Source organism: Mauremys mutica, chromosome 5, assembly GCF_020497125.1.
Source record: "Mauremys mutica isolate MM-2020 ecotype Southern chromosome 5, ASM2049712v1, whole genome shotgun sequence".
NCBI lineage: Eukaryota > Metazoa > Chordata > Testudines > Geoemydidae > Mauremys > Mauremys mutica.
This window is the reverse complement of record NC_059076.1, coordinates 95,138,145-95,153,213: the sequence shown is the minus strand read 5'-3', so window position 1 is coordinate 95,153,213 and position 15,069 is coordinate 95,138,145. Positions and strand designations below refer to the sequence as shown.

General features: G+C 40.5%; 1 protein-coding gene across 1 annotated transcript in view; it reads left to right on the top strand.

Annotated features, from left to right (window-relative positions):
* The window catches only part of NIPAL1 (NIPA like domain containing 1), a 41,025-nt gene extending 32,650 nt beyond the window's left edge, over positions 1-8,375 (top strand). The window contains exon 6 of the mRNA XM_045019885.1: positions 6,170-8,375. Within this exon, the coding sequence (XP_044875820.1) occupies positions 6,170-6,801 (632 nt within the window). The 3' untranslated portion in view covers positions 6,802-8,375. The remainder of the gene's footprint in view (positions 1-6,169) is intronic.
* The last annotated feature ends 6,694 nt before the right edge of the window (positions 8,376-15,069 follow it).

The following is a 15,069-nucleotide window of genomic DNA, read 5'->3' as shown; positions in this document are numbered from 1 at the left end:
CTGCAACATTTGCCCACTTCTCCACATTTGAGGACCAACTTTCCCATTTCTGACAAGCATAGGAACATACCACCTCAGACTGATGTGTGCTACACCATCCATTTTACCCCCATCTCTCCTTCTAATCTCTCTCCCCATCCCTCTTCAGGGACCCCTCTCATGAGTTCTTACTAAGATACACTTATTTTTTTGTCTATTTCCTAGGAGCAATAGAGCTGGTCCCCACTCAGCACAAGGGAAGGGGCTTCTGCTTGAGGTACTTCCTTTTGCCAAAACAAAACAAAAATTGGAGGGTGAAGACTAATCTTAGATTTAAGACTCCTGAACAAATCTCTGAAGTCTCAAAAGTTCAGGATGGTGACTCTAACAGCTATAATTCCTTCTCTAAATTCAGGGGATTAGTTTTCAGCCCTTGACCTTCAAGACACATATTTCCACATAGCAATACACACATCCCACAGAAGCTTTCTTCATTTTATCATAGCCCAGGATCATTTTTGGTACCAGATACTCCTGTTTGGTCTCTCCTCAGCTCCAAAAGTGTTTTCAAAGGTTTTGTCAGTAGTGGCTGCCTACCTGTGTCATCACTAGGGCCCTACCAAATTCATAGCCGTGAAAAGTATGTCACGGACTGTGAAATTTGGTCTCCAAAGTGAAATCTTATCTCTTGTGTACTATTACCCTATACTATTCAGATTTCACAGGGGAGACCTGGGGGGCGAAACCCAAAGGGGGCTAGGGCAGGTTGCAGGGTTATTGTAGGGGGGTCATGGTATTGCTACCCTTACTTCTGCACTGCCTTCAGAGCTGGGTGGCCAGAGAGTAGTGGCTGCTGGCCAAGGGCCCAGCTCTGCAGGCAGCAGCACAGACATAAGGATAGCAATACCATATCATGCAATCCTTACTTCTGCGTGGCTATTGGTGGTGGTGCTGCCTTGCGAGCTGGGGTCCCAGCCAGCAGCCGCCACTCTCCGGCCACCCAGCTCTGAAGGCAGCGCCACCGCCAGCAGCAGTGCAGAAGTAAGGGTGGCAATACCATGAACCCCCATCAATAACCTTGGGACACCTCCACTACCCCTTTTTGGGTCAGGACTCCTACAGTTACAACACTGAAATTTCAGATTTAAATATCTGAAATCATTACATGTATGATTTTTTTTTAAATCCTATAACTGTGTGAAATTGATCAAAATGCATTGTGGGTATGGCCCTAGTCATCAGGTAATTGTAGCCTGGCCAGTCACTGAGATACAGGAACAACTTTAGATAATGTCTTCGCTTCTCGGCCTCGTGGCTGAGGGGTGAAAACATTATCTAAAGTTGTTCCTGTACCTCAGTGACTGACTGGCTAAGGGTTGGTCGTAGCAGGAGGTGTTGACTACCCAACAGAAAGCACTTTCTCTGTTCTTAGACTTGAGTCTTCAGTTGAATGTGGGAAAATCCACACTGATACCCATACAGAACATACAACTTATAGGGGCATCCCTGGATTTCTTGGCATCCAGAGCCTTTCTTCCTATGGACAGATTCATGATGCTATCAACCTTGTCAGAACTATTCAAGGGAGCCCCCAGAGTTCAGTCAGAAACTGTCTTCAACTTCTAGGTCATATGGTGGCTTGCACATTTGTAATAGAACATGCTAGATGACACCTTCACTGTTTCCATTAATGGCTCAGATCAGTTTACTTGCCAAACAGTCACAGCCTCAACAAAGAGGTGTCAGTGTCTCAATAGGCGAAACACTCTCTAGACTAGTGGAAGGTTCATCGCAATGTAGGGATGGGAGTTCTCTTTCTCCAACTGATGCCAAAGGTAACCATAACTACAGATCCATCTCTGTTAGGATGGGGAGCACATCTTGACATCCTAATGGTAGAGGGCAGATGATTACCCCAGGAAACCACACTCCACATCAACCTGTTGGAGCTCAGAGCAGTCAGAAGTGCCTGCCTTCGTTTTCTGCCTCTCACCAGACACTGGTCTGTCAGAGTCATGACCGACAATATGGCCTGCCAGTTTTATATATATTGGCAGGGAGGAGCAAGATCCCCTTCCTTTGCATCAATGCAATAAGGTTATGGAACTGGTGTATAAAACATTGCATAAGAATTTTGGCAATGTGTCTTCTGGGTAGGTAAAATGTCAGAGCTGACACTCTCAGTATTTTTTCCCAGATTACAAATGGAAGTTGGACTCCCAGATTCTTGCTGGCATATTTCAAACTTGGGGATTTCCAGAAGTGGACCTCTTTGCCACAGCTACACACACAAAATGCCATCGCATCTGTCTGAGGTGGGGGAGGGGACAGGTTTCCGTTCCTTCTGGGATCCCTTCCTCTTCACTCGTATGAAGAATCTGTTTTATATGTTTCCCCTGATGCCTCTGATTCTCTGAAAAGTGAACAAACTCTGAGAGGAAAAGGCTAGAGTTATCCTATTAGCCCCAACATGGTTGAGAGAGGCATGATTTCCTTACCTGTTCAACCTAGCTCATTGTCCAGTGATAAATCTTCCAGTCACTCCTCAGGTCCTCTCCCAAGACGCCAGTCAACTGCTGCATCCCAATCTGAGCATTCTCTACCTCAAGGCATGGCTCCTTGATTATTTGCGGAGTTAGTCAGTCTGTTCTGCAGAAATATAGCAGATATTTCTAAAAAGTGGGAAAGATTCTACCAGTAATACTTACTTTCAAAAATGGAGATTTCTTCACTGATGCAAACTCCAGAAAGCTGTTCCTGAATCTGCCTCTCTTCCACTTGTCCTGGATTACCTGCTGCAACTAAAGAAAACAGGGCTATCAGTTCTCTTAATATTCATTTGGCCACCATAACAGCTTTTCATACCACAATTCTGTAGTGTTTTGTTCACACTACAACTGTAAGGTTCATGAAAGGTCTGGGAAATCTGTTCCCACAAGTGAAACTTTCTGCCCCAGTTTGAAACCTTAATTTGGTTCTTAAAAATCTCATGAAATCTCCTTTTGAGCTGATGGCAACTTGCTCCTTACTGAATTTGTCTGTGACAACAGCCTTCTTAGTGGCTATTACATCAGCCTTTAGAGTCAGAGAAATTGGGGGCCTTAAGGTCAGATCCTCCTTTCACAATATTCTACAGGGACAACGTTTCTTTATGATAACATCTGAGGTTCCTTCTTCAAGTGTCTTCTGAGTTTCATCTGAATCAGATCATTTACCTACGAGTTTCTTTCCAAAACCACATAATTCCAATCTGGAGACTGCTTTCCATACTCTAGAGGTCAGGAAGGTGTTAGCTTGCTATCTAGATAGGACTAAATCATTTGAAAATCTCCTACACTGTTCATTTCTTTTGCAGACAGCTCTAAAGATCCTGATATTTCTATTCAAAGACTAATGAAATTAGTTTCTGGGTATTTGATTATTGCTTGTTTACAGTGTTGCCAGCATTCCACCTCGTTCTGGTGTGTCATCTCACTCTACCAGGTCTATGGCTCTACTGAAAAGTGTCCCAGTATCTGAAATCTGCAGAGCTGCTACATGGTCCTTGGTACATATCTTTTCCAGGCATTATGCCTTGGTCCGATGCCTCTAGATCTGATGTGACAGTGCATTTCTTTCCTCCATTCTGGACTCAATTCTGAAGCGCTCTCCTCCTTATGGGGTTACTGCTTGGGGATCATCTGAAGTGAGACACCCATTGGGATGCCACTCAATGAAAAGAGAGAGGTTATTCACCTTGTGCAGTAATTGTAGTTCTTCGAGATATGTGTCCCTATGGGTGCTCCACTTTCATCCTCCTTGCCCTCTGTTTCAGTTTCCTTCTGAGATTCAGTGGTGGTAAAGGGCAGTGTGTCTGCGCAGCCTGTATTAGCCTTGGTGTCAGACGCAAGGATATCAGCAGTGTATGCAGAGGCCAAACTGATATTGCTAATGGAAAATCTCTAATCAAAGGCCTGTGTGGTACATGTGCGACTGAAGTGGAGCACCCACAGGGGGACCCATCTTGAAGAACTAAGTTACTGCACAGGGTGAGTAACCCTTTTAGTCCCTAAGTGCATGACTTTGCACTTTGTGCTATTACATTTCAGCCCATTTCTATTACTTCAGTCCCAAGATCATCCAGTTCTTCCTGTATAGTATTCCAAACCTCCTCTATCTCGATGATACCTCCCAACTTTGTGTCAACAGCAAATTTCATTAGCACACTCCTACCTTTTGTGCCAAGGTCATTTAATGAAAATATTAATAAAATCAGTCCCAAGACTGATCCTTGAGAAACTGCATTAGTAACTTCCCTCCAGCCCAGTAGTTCTCTTTTCAGCACAATCTGCTGTGAATTTTCCCTTTAGCCAGTTTCTTACACACCTTACAATTCTTGAACTAATCCGCATCTTCTCTACCTTAATTAATAATTTGCTGTGTGGTGCCATGTCAAATGCTTTGCTGAAGCCTTGATAGATTAGATCTAACCCATTTCCCTTGTCTAAAAAATCAGTTATTTTATCAAAGAAAGAAATCAGGTAAGTCTGGCACAACCTACATTTGGTAAACCAATGTTGCATTTTATTCGATTTTTTTTTCCTTTACGTCCATATCTTATTTTTCTTTTCTTCAAAATTTGTTCTGAAGCTTGGCGTACTACTCAGGTCTGTAGTTGCCTGGATCACTTTTTTCCTTTTCTTAAATAAAGGTACTACATTTGCTGTTCTCGAATCATATGGTATTACCCCTGATTTTATAGGTCTATTAAAAATCTTTGCTACCAGACTTGTAATTTCATGTGCCTGTTGTTTTAGTATCCCGTGTTAGAGATTATACAGTTCTCTTGACTTGAGCACGATTTGTCACTTCCAGGACGCCAGTACTTCCGGGACTGACCGCACCGGCCGCGGGACCCCCCAAAGTATGGGGCCTGGAGCGGTTGTGTGCGCCTAGGAGCCCTGCGGCCTGCCCAGTAGATTTAAAAGGTCCCAGGGCTCCTGGCTGCCACTACCAAGGGACATGATCATTCCCCTCTATTTGGCATTGGTGAGGCCTCATCTGGAATACTATGGCCAGTTTTAGGCCCCACACTACAAGAAGGATGTGGAAAAATTGGAAAGAGTCCAACAGAGGGCAACAAAAATGATTAGGGGGCTGGAGCACATGACTTATGAGGAGAGGCTGTGGGAACTGGGATAATTTAGTCTGCAGAAGAGAAGAATGAGGGGGGATTTGACAGCTGCTTTCAACTACCTGAAAGGGGCTTCCAAAGAGGATGGATCTAGACTGTTGTTCAGTGGTACCTGATGACAGAACAAGGAGTAATGGTCTCAAGTTGCAGTGGGAGAGGTTTAGGTTGGATACTAGGAAAAACTTTTTCACGAGGAGGGTGGTGAAGCACTGGAATGGGTTACCTAGGGAGGTGGTGGAATCTCCTTCCTTAGAGGTTTTTAAGATCAGGCTTGACAAAGCCCTGGCTGGGATGATTTAGTTGGGGATTGGTCCTGCTTTGAGCAGGGGGTTGAACTAGATGACCTCCTGAGGCCCCTTCTAACCCTGATATTCTGTTATTCTAACTCTCCAAAATTTGTGGTACTAGGACTAGCATCTAGACTGAGTGGAGGTATTTTGGAATAATAAATACTATATAATAAGCACAAGAAGTAGCTATCAGAACCCTGTTATATTCAAGCACTGCTGTGAAAAAGGGTAGGAGGGCTTGACAGATTATAGTGTGGAAAAAAAGATTGCCCAGAGTGAGAGGTTGAAAACGTGAGACTATCAAGGCCAACCAAAAGCTATGAATTTGCTTCAGTGAAGTGAGCATGCCTTGGTTAGGCTAATGCAATAGAACCACCCATGGGGGATGAGAGAGAGCACCAGTATCATTTTTATAGTGTGTGTGTATAAACCTGATATAGTTCTTTAGTTGTCTTTTAAATGGGCAAGTAAATGAATAACTTCATACTTACTGCCTTAATGTAAGCATAAAGCAGGTTAGATTCTTATCCCTAAATACTGGGCTAATTTCACTGTTTGAGTAAGTGGGTGCAACTCTCTTGATGGCAGTGGAATTGTGCCACGTGAATTTGTGCCAATGTTTATATTGCAGTTAGAAAAGCTATCTAACTTTTTGTACCTGACTGAATCTGATGTGAAACTGTACCTCATTCGTTGTGTGTAACTTCTTTTTCTCCTTCCCAAACAGTGTTTATTGCATTTGCTGTGGTTATAACTGTGGTCTCCCTGGTGCTGATTTTTGTTGTGGCTCCAAGGAAAGGTCAGACGAATATACTGGTCTACATATCAATTTGTTCAGTGATTGGTGCCTTCTCTGTCTCATCTGTCAAGGGCCTTGGCATTGCCATTAAAGAAATACTGGAGCAGAAGCCGGTTTACCAACATCCGCTGGTTTATATTTTGGTGGGGACTTTAGTGCTCTCAGTCAGCACTCAGATCAACTATCTTAACAAAGCATTGGACATGTTTAATACATCTCTAGTGACACCTATTTATTATGTGTGTTTCACTACTACAGTTGTTACATGTTCCATCATCCTGTTTAAAGAATGGAATAGCATGGACCTGGGTGATATCATTGGCAGCCTCAGTGGATTCTTCACCATAATCATAGGCATTTTCCTTTTGCATGCTTTTAAAAGTACTAATATCACCCTGAAGCAATTGACATCCACAGCTATAAAAGAACCCTCCTTGCCTCTGCATGGATATGATGCTCATCATACTTTATTGGAGAACATGGAGAGCCCAACCTTGGCATATGAGGAGGACAATCCTTTGTTCAGTCGAGGAAATGCACAGGGAGCTATTTGCCATTAAAATTTTTAAATGCAAACTAGATCCACCTACATCAATCGGAACTGTCTTTGCTTTTTTCCTGGGGGGGAAAACATTTATGAAGTGAGATAAATGTTGGCAACAACACTGTGTGCTTGGAGAAATAGATAAGTCACTGTGATGTTAGTTATTGATTACATACAACAGTTTTCCATTCAACGCCACAAATAGAAACCTGGGGATTTCATTGCCCAGATCTCTGACAGTATATGAATTTCCTCAGTCTCCTTATTGTGGTTTTGTCAATTGAAAGACTTCCTTCTTCATCTGAAGAATTGCAATATGTGCAATATATATTGATAAAGTGCAATTTTCCTTCATGATATGGGGTAGTAAACACTTTTAGTGACAGGCACTTTATAAGTATCTTAATAAAGGCATTACTAGAATATGATGAGTATTTCAAAGATTGAAATGCTTAATATATTGTCAAGATAAATGCATATATAACATTCAACTTTGAAGGCTATCAATTAGCAGATGTCCTGAAGAAAACACAGCCTTCTCCCATTAACAGTTCTATACTAAAACTTAATTTGTTTAAATGAGAACTTCATTTGTGAGCATTGAGCCCAGTACAGATATTTTGAAACTTATAAAAAGCATACTTTTGTAGCAGTTTTCTGATATCTAGTCTCCAAGCTTTCTCTTTTTTCCTTTGTTAGTTCCTGTTTCTTGATGTTAAAGTCCAGTTCTTCTGAGTATGGATTTTTTTCTATATAAAAGCTACACATGGAGTTTTAAACTATTTCTAATGCACTATAGTGCTGACTGTATTAGGCAAAGGGAATACTATAATCTATCTTTACTGTACTGAGTGATCAAGAAGCATCAAATCATTGCATTAAGTGATTTGACTAGCCCTTATTTTCTACAGCTACTTAGTATTTGCCTCACAAATGTGATAACTTCTTTAAATCTATATGTCTTGATGGCCTATTGCCTATGTTGTAAGAGCCTCTAGGTCACCATGAGTGTTGACCATGAAACCTATAAAAGACAGCTAATCTATGCACAGATGCTATTTTATTGCACAATTTCTATTTAACTTATTTGACACCTCTTTTCCTGCCATGTTGTGAGCCAGAAAGTGACTTCAGCTATCAAATGTGTAGGTCCAATAGACTAATATGGTCAAGTTCTATAGCTTCTCCTCAGCACAGCATCACCGCACAGTGTGGCTCCCTTACTGAAGTCCGAGCCTCTTTAGCAGGAGGTGATTTTAGGACTTGCTCAAAGGGATGTGTAAAACTTGACTGTGTGTAACAAGGAAACACAAACACATCTTTTGCAATTTAGAGAATGAAATGTTGCTCTTTCTACTTTTATAAAGTAAGCCAGTGCTGTGAAGTGCACTTTAGTTTAGATGCATAAGAAAGTTGCTTTACTAACTTTGAAGAGTTCCTGACAAGAGGAAAATGGACTGCAATTCTTCACAAGTATTTGTATATCTGCATAACTTATAAGGTTGTGTATTTTATTTATTTTAGGGAGGTATTCTTAATGTGTCTTATTTGCTAATGATGATCATTTCCCCTTATAACAATGTTTTGGAAACCACAATGTTTTGGAAACCACCAAAAAACAGACTAATAATGGTGTTCAGAACACTAGTTTAAAACCATTTTAATCCCAAGTTTTAAACTAAATATACCTTTTTAGCTTGGTTATGAGGATAGTTGGCACACATTGACACAAACTCTATCAGTTATAGCAATAATTTGCAGATTGCCTTTAAACCATCCTCCTGTGAAATACTAGTTTGACTGAAGTGGTTTGTCTAACTGTACTCCTCAGTAAGGTAAAGTTTTTTAAATGAACTCGTACTTGTACATTTTTGCGTATGCACATGGGCTGCCTATTTTTAAACCTGGCTCTGACAAAATCTGCTTGGTTGTAATAAGTATGAAATAAGTCTTTCCTGGTGAGCCTGCTTAGTTTGTATTCATACAAAGTTAACTTTGTAAAGAAAAATGGACGTAAAACTTGTTTTTCCTAAAGTATCAAAACCCCATAGTTAATGCTTATTTTCATTATGTCAAGAACATTCTAGAATGTCAATAAAGGAAATAATTGTTTTTATTATGAGATTTGATTCTTAAAATATTTTTGAATGAATTACTTAACTATAAGAGATCTTATATTTTTGTTGGAAATGTTTATATTTAGTGATTGCTTCCCTTGAAGGGTTTTCAAGTTTTAATTTGAATATAAAAATATTCCACTGTTTTGTCTTATAATAAAAAGTGTATATTAATTATGTGCTAGATAATGTTTTCTTTAAGAGAAAATGCAGTAAAAATGTTTGTGGTTTTACTATAGCATTTAACCTATCATTAATCTGAACAGAACTGTATAGCCCATCATGTGTATCATTTATGTACATGCCCATCTAAATGAAGGAGATTGCTGGGCTGAGTTCAATGTTGATAATGGCCTGATCATGAACTCACCTGTTACAATTTTGCAGCAGTGTTAACTGCATTGACTTGAGGGGAGTCAGTTTGCATTTACACCAGTACAGCTGAAATCAGAATCTAGCCTATAAGCTTTAATCAGTACAATTGCCCTGTTATAACTCATTCCTTATTATAATTATATTTTTGATTACCCAAAGCCGTGCAAGGCATCTTATAAGACAGATTAAATACCCTCCAGATAAAAATGGCACAAGGAGAAGAAAAAGAGGATGACAGTAACAAGTTCATATAGTTTTTCAGCAAGGCACGTGTATAAGTTGTTAGGGTTGTGGTTTTTTTGTTTTTTTTAAAAAAGGAACTTTCTTTCATCTTGTTTCTCATAGACAAGACAGCCAAAGTAAGAGATAGATAGATTGATTGATTTTAGGAACCATTTATGTGGTAAGGGAGGTTGGTATATAGGTGTAGGGATGAGGACAGTTCCAAGTTTTAAGGGAGCAGCATGGTATAAGGGGTGGAGAGAAAACACCAAAGAAGGTATTGAAGCTGCTTTCAGCACCAGAGCAGACTGAGAGAGTTAGAAAATGAGACCAGGTCTGAGAAATGCTGTGGATGAGGTAGGGGTTTACAGTGGACTTTGCACAGCAGAAGACCAATGGTTGAAAGAGATTGAATGATACAGAAGATGATGGACCAAAACAGGATAGAAACAGGACCAGATCAGACCCCCAGATATCCACACATAGAGGGTTACCTCCTCCTGTGTATGGAGGTGGGGTCTCAGTTGCTTTCTTGGCACCGTATTCAGACTGTACATACACTCCATTCTGTGGAGTCCTCATTTCTTGATCTGCAGTAGAAATAAAATGGAAATTCATGAGGTGGTAGCAATTACCATTCATTCTCTAACTTTGCAACTTGCTTGCTACAATGGCATTAAGGGAATGGAATCTCTCTGCTCTCGGTACTACAAGATAGGCAAATAATACTACAAAAAGAACTGTATTCACAGAAGATGGCCTCAAATATTTCTTCTTTTAGTAGCTTTGTTATATTGTTGTGATGGTGAAGAAGGCCAAATATGCACTGCAAGGAAAGCAAGCTAGCTAGCTATTAGACTAATTGATATTGACTAATTATATTTAGCAAGCTAATTCTATAAAATTCTATAATGCTATGGGGATAATTTGGGGGTGGGGAGGTGGCATGAGTGGGAAAGAGAAAAACAAAACATGTCTAAAAAGCATGTTGGCTAATGACTTGAGGAGGGTATGCTTTAGGTACAGTGCTTTTAACTAAGCAGCAAATCTCAGATGATCCCTGTTCAGTCAGGGTAGTTTTGTTGAAGTTATTTTGTCATTTGCATGGAAAACATCTGACAACTTAGCTGAGCAAAACACTGGAAATGCACCATGGGGAACAACCCAACATTAGCAGGATATGGACTAGGGCAGTGATTATCAAACTTTTGTGCTGATGACCCCTTTCACATAGCAAGCTTCTGAGTGTGACCCCCCCCCATAAATTAAAAACACATTTTTATACAGATACCCCACCAACTTACGCAATTGTTCTGTTCCTGAAAGCCTTGTGTAACTCAAATTTTGCATAAATCAGAAACCTAGAATCATAGAATATCAGGGTTGGAAGGGATCTCAGGAGGTCATCTAGTCCAACCCCCTGCTCAAAGCAGGACCAATCCCCAACTAAATCATCCCAGCCAGGGCTTTGTCAAGCCTGACCTTAAAAACCTCTAAGAAAGGAGATTCCACCACCTCCCTAGATAACCCATTCCAGTGCTTCACCACCCTCCTAGTGAAAAAGTTTTTCCTAGTATCCAACCTAAACCTCCCCTACTGCAACTTGAGACCATTACTCCTTGTTCTGTCATCAGGTACCACTGAGAACAGTCTAGATCCATCCTCTTTGGAACCCCCTTTCAGGTAGTTGAAAGCAGCAATCAAATCCCCCCTCATTCTTCTCTTCTGCAGACTAAACAATCCCAGTTCCCTCAGCCTCTCATAAGTTATGTGCTCCAGCCCCCTAATCATTTTTGTTGCCCTCCACTGGACTCTTTCCAATTTTTTCCACATCCTTCTTGTAGTGTGGGGCCCAAAACTGGACACAGTACTCCAGATGAGGCCTCACCAATGCCAAATAGAGGGGAATGATCACATCCCTCGATCTGCTGGCAATGCCCCTACTTATACAGCCCAAAATGCTGTTAGTCTTCTTGGCAACAAGGGCACACTGTTGACTCATATCCAGCTTTTCATCCACTGTAACCTCCAGGTCCTTTTCTGCAGAACTGCTTCCTAGCCATTCTGTCCCTAGGCTGTAAGAGTGAATGGGATTCTTTCGTCCTAAGTGCAGGACTCTGCACTTGTCCTTGTTGAACCTCATCAGGTTTCTTCTGGCCCAATCCTCTAATTTGTCTAGGTCCCGCTGTATCCTATCTCTACCCTCCAGCGTATCTACCACTCCTCCCAGTTTAGTGTCATCTGCAAACTTACCGAGAGTGCAGTCCATGCCATCCTCCAGATCATTAATGAAGATATTAAACAAAACCAGCCCCAGGACCGACCCTTGGGGCACTCCGCTTCAAACCGGCTGCCAACTAGACATGGAGCCGTTGATCACTACCCATTGAGCCCGACGATCTAGCCAGCTTTCTATCCACCTTATAATCCATTCATCCAATCCATACTTCTTTAACTTGCTGGCAAGAATACTGTGGAAGACCATATCAAAAGCTTTGCTAAAGTCAAGGAATAACACATCCACTGCTTTCCCCTCAGCCACAGACCCAGTTATCTCCTCATAGAAGGCAATTAGGTTAGTCAGGCATGACTTGCCCTTGATGAATCCATGCTGATTGTTCCTGATCACTTTCCTCTCCTCTAAGTTCTTCAGAATTGATTCCTTGAGGACCTGCGCCATTATTTTTCCAGGGACAGAGGTGAGGCTGACTGGCCTGTAGTTCCCCGGATCCTCCTCCTTCTCTTTTTTAAAGATGGGCACTACATTAGCCTTTTTCCAGTCATCCAGGACCTTCCCTGATCGCCATGAGTTTTCAAAGTACGTTACACAAAAATTTCCGCAATTCAAAAATCCTATGTCTGGCTTATGGAACTTTTTCCGTAAGTGCGAATTTGCATAAGTTGGGTCTTGTGTAACCCGGGGAGCCTCTGTATATTTAACACCATTATAAATGCTGGAGGAAAAGTGGGGTTTGGGCTGGAGGCTGACAGCTCACGACCCCCCATGTAATAACCTTGTGACCCCCTGAGGGTCCCAACCCCCAGTTTGAGAACCCCTGGACTAATTAGATGATCTAATAGGTCTTTCCCACCTCTGGCTTCTGTGATTCTTTCCTGAGTTTTAAGTTGTTTTTCCTCAAATACCTAATACAGTAAACATGAGAATGCTATTCATAAAGTAACATGAAGTGTTTTTGAGGGGTGGGGGATGGTTAAAGAGTTCAGAAGGTGATATATTGGTTTGTGTCAGAATTTGAAAGGGGCCAGATATCACCGAGCTGTAAGCTAATCTGTATGGAAGATATTCAGAGTGCAATACAGTGCCAGGGTGCCAAATGCCAATTAACTAGTAAGTTATATATACAGCTAGTGAATGATAGTGCAGACTTTGTTATTACTGACATAAAACTTGTTAGCTAAGTACAACATATTTCATGATAAAACATATCAGGTAAAATTTTCAAAAACACCTAACTGGCATAGGGGCCTAAGTTTGGTTCCTAGGTCAGTTAGGCACTTTTAAAAATTTTATACATTATGGTTTAGTGCATTGTGTTGAGATTGACAGTAACTAATGTTTAAAGGATCTAAAGCTACAAGGTAAATATACCCCTCTAGTTGATTATAGACTTTTTGAGGGAGCTCAGATATGTCAGACAGCAGTGAGTGAGTAGAGATTGATTAGATCCATGTAAATCAAAATGATAAAATATAACAAAATGGGGAAAATCAAATTTTAACATAAATTCTTGGTAATATTAGGAACTCCCTATGTCCTGTATGCTAAAGTTAACAAGTAATTTAGTCATCTGAGGCATGGAGTCTAATAGTAAGCTGCATCTGCCTTGTCAGGAAATAATGTCTAATGATTCTGATTTTTGTCACGTAGATTCAATTTACTCTCTAAAATACTTTTCACTTGATACCAGGCAACTATGAAAATACTGTACATATAAATATTAGATATTTACAGCTGAGATATATTTTTCAATAGTAACTTTAAATGTGCTTATTTTTCCAGCAAAGCCAACATAAAAATTACATCCAAAATATTAGTATGCCTCCTATGTCCTCCTACCAGCCCTTTACTCATACTGTGAGTAATGCTAAATGGTTCTTGTTTTGTAATTAGGCATTCTGTACATAATAAAAAGGAGATCTTTATTCACCCACACAACAGCACTAGCAATACAGACTTTAGTCTTCTGTTTTCCAAGAGCACCATAGAGCTGATCTTTCTGTTAGTACTTGCTAGTAAATATTAATACCTTTAATTCTTTCTTTCTGTATATTTGATTCATTTATATGCATTAACTATTCTTTAGAATCTTTATCTTCATCAGAGAATATGTCTGAAGTCTATGGCCCAAAACACTGGTCTTTACCAATGTGTAACACTTTTCAGGAATTTATTCATTATGCTGTATTTAATAACTCTAGAGCACCTTCATGTCTGTAAAACTCTATATAGTCTTGGAAACCATCTCCTTAACAAATATATATAATGCTAACATTAGCATATGTCATAAACAGTTAGTTAAGGGTTAAGATTTTTGTCTACCTGTAAAGGGTTAACAAGCAGTACCTGTGGACACCTGACCAGAGGACCAATGAGGGACAAGATATTTTCAAATCCCTGTGGAGGGAAGTTTTTTCCTGTTCTTTGTTTTTTTGAGAGTCTCTCTTGGGAATTAAGAGAGTCCAGACATCTTAATCAAGTCCTCCCAGGTTTCTGCAATAAATTCTTCTATTCAAGCTAGTGAGTATTAGCAAGGAACTAGTATTCTTATACTTTTATTTCTGTATTTGCAATTCTGTGTTTTGCTATAGAATTTCTTTAAGTCTGTACTGTTATTGCTTTTACTGAGAAAGAAAGGAGGGGGAATTCTCTCCAGAGATTGATGAGTTTAGACCCTGTATATTGTTCCATCTTGGTTACAGAGACAGTGACTTTCTTTTTATTCTTTAATAAATTCTTTTCTATTAAGGACTTGGTTGATCTTTCCTTGGGTGGATTCTCAGGGAAAGGGGAGGGGGAGGCATTCCTCTGTAGTTAGATCCCGGTATCTCTCCTAGGAAAAGGGAGGGAGGAGGAAGTAGGGGGGAATGGTTTATTTCTCCTGGGTGTAAGAACTCCATGGATTTGGGGCTCTTGGGATCCCCAAGGATTTTGGGGAAGGACTGTGTCCCAATCCACGTACCTGATTGGGTGGTGGCAGCTTTTACCAGATCTAAACTAGGATTTTTAGTTTAGAGGGAAACCAGTGCAGGTCCCCATTTTGGAACCCAACAGCTCTAAGTGGGGGTGAGACCTATGACAGCATATATAGACTAGGGAAACTAATAAGAGATTATTGTTTAGCAGATGTTTTCTGTTGGGGAAGTCAACATGGAAGAATGATTGTGGGGTAAGAAAGACCCACTGAGAGATATTAACTTGAAGAATAGTTAGTCCTGTCAGCTGTAGTAATCATGCCTTCTCACGTGAGTCAGTTTAACTGAGACTGTATAGAAATGACATCACAACACATGTTTTTGGGAGAATATTCTTGGCAACTAGATTTCCTTTG